At 51.3% G+C, this 6437-nt stretch overlaps 2 protein-coding genes across 2 annotated transcripts in view; both read right to left on the reverse strand.

Moving 5' to 3' along the window:
• The window catches only part of LOC117888554 (synaptophysin-like protein 1), a 19974-nt gene extending 19713 nt beyond the window's left edge, over positions 1–261 (reverse strand). The window contains exon 1 of the mRNA XM_034792068.1: positions 219–261. Coding sequence (XP_034647959.1) covers positions 219–236 — 18 coding nt within the window. The 5' untranslated portion in view covers positions 237–261. The remainder of the gene's footprint in view (positions 1–218) is intronic.
• Positions 262–2285: 2024 nt separating this feature from the next.
• Positions 2286–6199, reverse strand: LOC117888453 (kallikrein-15-like). Its single transcript, XM_034791872.1, has 3 exons — positions 5975–6199; positions 4349–4507; positions 2286–2438 (listed from the first exon to the last, which is right to left on the reverse strand). Exons 1-3 carry the CDS (start codon positions 6197–6199, stop codon positions 2286–2288), a joined length of 537 nt encoding a protein of 178 aa, XP_034647763.1.
• Positions 6200–6437: the final 238 nt, after the last annotated feature.

Consider the following 6437-nt stretch of genomic DNA (forward strand, 5'->3'; position numbering starts at 1 on the left):
GGGGGGGGGGGGGGGGTGGGGGGGGTGGGCGGGGGGTTCCCGGGCGGGAGTTTGCAATGGGTGGGGGAGGGGGGGGAGAGGCTGCAATGGGAGGGGGGCAGGCGGGTTCCCTGGGGGGCAGGGGTGTTTGCAATGGGAGGGAGCAGAGGAACTCCTGGGGGGAGGGGCGGGGAAGCTCGCAAAGGACGGGAGCGGGGGGGGGGGGCCGCAGCGCCTACCTGGCTCACGCGCTCCATGCCCCGGATGCACGCACGCGCGCGCTGACCTCACCAACCTCCACCCGCCCCTCCACGTCAGGCCCCCACCCCCCCCGACCTCTAGCTGAGCTAATGAGCTCATTTGCATACCCCTCCTTGCAGGGCCGGAGCCCCCGGCTGCTGGGTGCGGCGCCCTGGGAGGGTCCCACTGCAGTGGGGCAGCCCCCCCACACCCCATCGCGGGGTCCTGCTCGCCCCCCCAAGTAGCTCTGCCCCCCCCGGCTCCGGGGGGACCCATGTCTGCCCCTCCCCCCGGCCAGCTGCATTGCCCAGCCTGCCTGGCACCCCTCGGCCCATCGGGGTCCTGCCTGCCCCAGATCCCCCCCACCCCGCTAGGTGTCGATGGCCAAGGCCGGGGGGGGTTCTCGGGGGGGGGGTTCAGCCGGTCCCTTCACGCCCCAGTTGTTCCGCCCCTGGCAGCCTGGCCCCCCCGCGCGGATTTCATCCGGCCGCCCCCGCTGGGGAGCAATCCCGAGGCCAGGAACAATAGTACAGAAAATTCCCACTGCATCCCAGCTGGGCGGGGCAGGGCAGCCGGGCTGAGATCCCCCTGCAGGGGGGGCATACCTGGGGCTACGCAGTCCTAAGGGGGCAACTGCCCCCAGTGTGACCAACCCAGCGGTGCTGCCTGAGTCTGCAGAGAGCCTGAGCCCCTCGCTGGGAGGGGGGCAAGTTCCCCAAGCCCCCACATAGCCCAGGCCAACCCCAGACTCCAGAGCTGCACCATGGTCATTTGAACAGTTGGACACTATTATGTCTCGGGTGGGAGGAGCTTATTTAGTGGGTGGTGCTTAGAAGAGTCCCATCTCCTTTTCTCACCCCCCTCCCCTGCCGGATCAGTCTGTGTCTGCCCAAACAGAGGGGAAATCTCTCCTCCGTCCTCCTAGTCATACATCCCGCCACCTCTCTCCCCGGCAGGAATTCCATGGGGCAGCGCCTTTCAGCCAGTGCCTGAGCCAAGGGTCAGTTGGTGTAGCATAGGGGCTTCTCTGGCCCCCCCGTTCCCATAGCAGCTGAGCCCCTCACGCTCTTTAACAACCTCCCCAGGAGGAAGGACAGGGCTCTTGTCCCCTCGGTACAGATGGGGAAACTAAGGCATGGAGTTGGGCCTAGGGTCATCCAGGGAGTGTGTGACAGAGCAGGGAATTGAATCCAGGCTTGCTAAGGCCCAGGCCATTGCACTAACCACTGGGCCGTCCTACCTCTTAGCAAAAGGCTCTTTGTTTTTCCTTTCTACACCCCACTCCAGCCCAGCCCCAAATGCCATTTCATCGAAATTTACTGCTGGTGGAAAAACGCTCTGTCGGGAAGCACCTGGCCACCTTCACTTCATAGCCTTCGAACCTCTGCAGGCCCGGCGTGTGCTGAGCACACCTGAGCCCCGCTAAAGTTCTTGGAGGTGTCAGCCGCCTGCCGGGGTAGGGGTAATGACGTAGCCCGAGAACCCCAGGGTCTGCCTCTCGCTGATCCCCTCAATAACTCCGCCCCGGCGTGTCTGCCCTTAACTCCACCCCATTGCGTGTCTACCCTTAACTCTGCCCTCTCCATGGATTCATACCATTTAAGGCCAGAAGGGCTCATTGTGACCATCCAGTCTGACTCAAGAGAACGGCCTAGGGTGATTTCCAGTAGCTGGGCTTGAACAAGAATGTTTCTCATCTCCAATTTCCAGTGATGGAAATTCCACAAAACCCACCCCTATCCGCACCCCTCTATCCTACCCATCCCTCCATCCATCCCCATACACCCCTTCTATCCATCCATCTCTCCCTCCCCATACACCCCTTCTATCCATCCCCATACACCCCTTCTATCCATCCATCTCTCCCTCCCCATACACCCTATTCATCTATCTATCCATCCATCTCGCCATCTGTCCCCATACGTCTCTTTCTCTCTGATGTGCGCAGAGCAGGTTGGTTCCCCAGCTGCCAGCCCAGCAGCCCCATGCCACTGCTAGGGAAGAAGACACAGAGACCCAGTGGGCTGCTGCCCCGGGTTTATTGTGACGGGGTCCCTGTCCCAGCGTCAGTTCTCCCACATGGTCCTGCGGATCCAGCCCAGGAATTTGCAGACTCTGGTGTAGACCCCAGGCTTGTTGGGCAGGCTGCACTCTACCTCTCCCCAGGAAATGACGCCCTGGAGCTCTCTGTCACAGACCAGAGGGCCCCCGGAGTCACCCTGTAGAGACACAACCCAGCAGGAAGCAGAGATGTTAGGGCCAGGGTTGACCATTGCACCACGCAGCCTGCCCTCTTGCCTACCCCAGGCTGGAGAACCTCCCCCAGGGATCCCTGCCTGCAGCCCAGAACTGGGGATTGAGCTAGCACACCCTTAACTCTGTCCCTGTGCATGTGTGCCCTTAACTCTTCCCCTTTGTAGATTTCAAGCCCATATCTGGTGGTTGAGCTAGATTGGAGCTTTTAGAGAGAGACGCCCGATCTCAATGGGAAGACTCCCCTTGTTTCTAGTCTGGATTTGTCTCACTCCCCTCGCCCCCAGCTATCGGCTCTTGTTCTGCCCTTGTCAGCTGGGTTAACGTGCCCTCTGCTCTCCAAAATCTGCTCCCCAGGGATACGCTGACAGACCGGGATCAAGTCCCCTCTGAAACTTCTGTGGGAGAATCTCCACCGATCGAGCTCCTTCAGTCTCCAGCTCTCAGGCAGGTTGTCCAGCCCTCGGATTGTTCCTGTCACGTTTCTCTGATCCCTCCCCAACTTCCTGTTTGACATTTGGCCCCACCAGAGCTGGGCACAGTCTCCAGTCAGGGTCTCCCCAATGCCATAGCCAGAGGGGACCCCACTTCCCAGCTCCTACTTGCTATTCCCCTGTGTCTTCAGCCTAGGGTTGTGCTTGCCCTCTTAGCCACAATGTGTGTATATATATCTCCTCAAAATATGTTCCATTCTGTATGCATCCGAAGAAGTGGGCTGTAGCCCACGAAAGCTTATGGTCTAATACATTTGTTAGTCTCTAAGGTGCCACAAGTACTCCTGTGCTTTTTGCAACATCACCCAGGAAGCTCGTGGGCCATTGGTCCTGGGTCCTTTCCAGAGTTGCTACTTTCTAGGGCCTTGGCTACACTGGCGCTATACAGCGCTGCAACTTGCTGCGCTCAGGGGTGTGAAAACGCCCCCCCCCCCAAGCGCAGCGAGTGCAGCGCTGTAAAGCACCAGCGTAATCAGTGCCTGCAGTGTTGCACGCTTGCTCGCAGTGCTGCAAGCTATTCCCCTCGGAGAGGTGGAGTACTTGCAGCGCTGCGAGAGAGCTCTCGCAGCGCTGGCAGCGCGACTACACTCGCGCTTCACAATGCTGCCGCGGCGGCGCTATGAATCCCCAAGTGTAGCCAAGGCCTTAAATATAGCCCCCAACCTTGAAGTGTGAGCTACAATCATTCTAATGGCCTACTCCTACTCAATGGTGATCTAAAATAACTTTAATCTCATTTTAATCCCTTACTCCATCCCTTTATGTGTTTCACCTTAACTCCTCCCCCTTGTGTGTTTCACCTTAACTCCTCCCCCTTCAGAGATTTTTCCGAGACCAAAAGGGACCATTGTGATCATCTGGACTGACTTCCTGTATAAGACAGGCCAGAGAATTTCACATGTAGTCTGTGGTGTGTCTTCCTCACCTACTGAGTCAATGTTAGAGCTGGGTAAGATTTTTCAACCAAAACTTCTTTTTGGCAAAAAATACAGATTCTGTGACACCAAAATATTTGGTGAATCTGTGCTGGTTTCACTGGATTGTTCATTTCTTGGGGGAGGAAACAATTGCCAAAACAATCCAAATGTTTCCTTTTGACATTTTTCAAATGGAACAGGCCAACTTTTCGGTGCAAAGAACCAAAATTCCTTGCTTCAAAATTCCCTTCCATGCTGTTGAATGAAAAATTTCAGAAAAGTGTAAAAATGCTCCGAATTGACCCAAAATGATTTTATTTTGACTTTTCAAGGATCTGAGAATTTTGAAAATCTCTGTGTTTGGGCTGACCTGAAATTATGTATTTTTTTCAATGTTTTGAACTCCCCCCACATCCCAGCAGCCCTCCCTCCTCAGTGATACCCCTGGGGAACCCCCACCTCCACCTCACATGGCAGGAGTCCCCACCTCCTTCTTTCACCCCCCGCACACAACATGTTGTCAGTCACGCCTGCAGGGTACGCCACCTGACACTCTGCTGCTGAGATCCTGTTCATGTCTGTGCAATGTAGGACGTCGGAGAAGAAAGAGTTAATTGTCAATTGCTGATAGACAATTGCCGATCAATAAATATAAACTACAATGTTCTACTCTCTATTTATCAATATAATGCATAATTAATAGGCGCTAATTAATATATGTCATTAGTAGCTAACAATTTTGAAATTAATAGTGATCAGTGTAATTTGTAGTAATTGGTCATAATTATTTATAATTAACAATTATCAACATAGTGGATAATTAATAGTCAATAATTAATGGACACATTAGCCGTGATTAATAGCAAATAGTTTATAAATTAATAATTATCAATAACTTTTTAAATAATTAATTTACAGTCATTATTAACTAATTATTTCTAATTAAGAGTGATCAATGTAATGGATAATTGCTCTTCAATAAGTAATTGGCAATATTAACATCCATAATTAATAGCAAATAATTTCTAATTAATAGTGATCAATATAATGGATAACCAATAACGAATGGGAAATATTAAGTCATACTTAATAACAAATAGTTTCTAATTAATAGAATGTAATGGATAATCAATAATCCATAATAGGTCATATTAATTTCTATAATAGAAAATATTTTCTAATTAATAGGATTAATAAAATGGATACTTGATAATTTGGGGAAATATTAACAACCATAATTAATGTAAAATAGTGTCTAATTAATAGTGATCAATATAATAGCTAGTTGATAACTAATAGGCAATATTAACAACCATAATTAAAAGTGAATTGTTTCTAATTGAGAATAATCAATATGTGGATAACCAATTAACATTTATTAATGGGTAATTTCAATGGCTTTACCTACGAGCACATTGTTTCTAATTAATATGATCAATATAATGGATAATTGATAGCCTGTAACTAATATGTATGTTAACAGCCATAATTAATAGTGATCATTTCTAACAGAGATCACTGTAATTGACACGGTGTGGGTGACATTCAGTAACTAACAGTTTCTCCTTAATACTGACCGGATGCAGTAACAGTGGATGACTGACATATAATAACTGTAAAAGCAGCAAAGAGTCCTGTGGCACCTTATAGACTAACAGATGTATTGGAGCACGAGCTTTCGTGGGTGAATACCCACTTCTTCAGATGCATCCGATGAAGTGGGTATTCACCCACGAAAGCTCATGCTCCTATACGTCTGTTAGTCTATAAGGTGCCACAGGACTCTTTGATGCTTTTACAAATCTAGACTAACACGGCTACCCCTCTGATATATAATAACTGATCACTTTGCATTCATAATAATGATCATTATTAGGCAATGGGCAGTGGGCAGCTGGCAATTAATAACCAGTAATTAATGAGCAATAGACTGGAAGATTGATAATGAATAGCTAATCATCACTTAGAATCCCACTCAATCCAAGCCTCAATCATGAACAACTGTTCGTGTGTCATTAATAATCAATAATTGATCCTGGATAGCTGATAACGATCCCCCCCCCCCCCCCCCCCCCCGCGCTAGCCCCGTACCTGGGGGCTGGAGGTCGTTCCCCGCCCCAACACCAGGCAGCGCCGGCCGGGAGGGACACAGCGCGTGGCCAGCGGCAGGGGCCACACATACTCGTTGATGGCAGCAGGGGGCGCTAGCTTGAGCAGCAGGAGGTCACTGTCTTTGGTGCGCAAATTGTAATGGGGGTTGCAGATAGCACGCACAGCCCCCGAGCTGCTAGCCCAGGGCGGGTCACCGCAGGTCATGAGCCCCTCGATGCACCTGGATCAGGCTGGGGGCAAAAGAGCAGGTCTCAGGGATCCTTGCAGGCCGTCACCCTGAATCCCAGCCCCGCTGTTCTAGCCACTAGATTCCACTCCCCTCCCAGAGCTGGGGATAGAATTCAGGAGTCCTGGCTCCCAGCCCCCCGTGCTCTAACCTCTGGATAGCCACATACATGGCTTGATGAGCCTGTTACAGCTCTACCTAATGCATGCAGTTCTT

The sequence above is a fragment of the Trachemys scripta genome, chromosome 16 (genome assembly GCF_013100865.1).
Source record: "Trachemys scripta elegans isolate TJP31775 chromosome 16, CAS_Tse_1.0, whole genome shotgun sequence".
In the NCBI taxonomy this organism is placed as follows: Eukaryota; Metazoa; Chordata; order Testudines; family Emydidae; genus Trachemys; species Trachemys scripta.

What these genes read in the sequence shown, in the direction of transcription:
- LOC117888453 (XM_034791872.1), bottom strand. Translation starts at nt 6,199, where the DNA reads ATGACCTGCGGTGACCCGCCCTGGGCTAGCAGCTCGGGGGCTGTGCGT. An exon ending in GAACGACCTCCAGCCCCCAG is followed by an intron (nt 4,508 to 5,974) that starts GTACGGGGCTAG and finishes ATTGTCTATCAG; the next exon opens with CAATTGACAATTAACTCTTT. An exon ending in GGGGACTCCTGCCATGTGAG is followed by an intron (nt 2,439 to 4,348) that starts GTGGAGGTGGGG and finishes GTGTCTCTACAG; the next exon opens with GGTGACTCCGGGGGCCCTCT.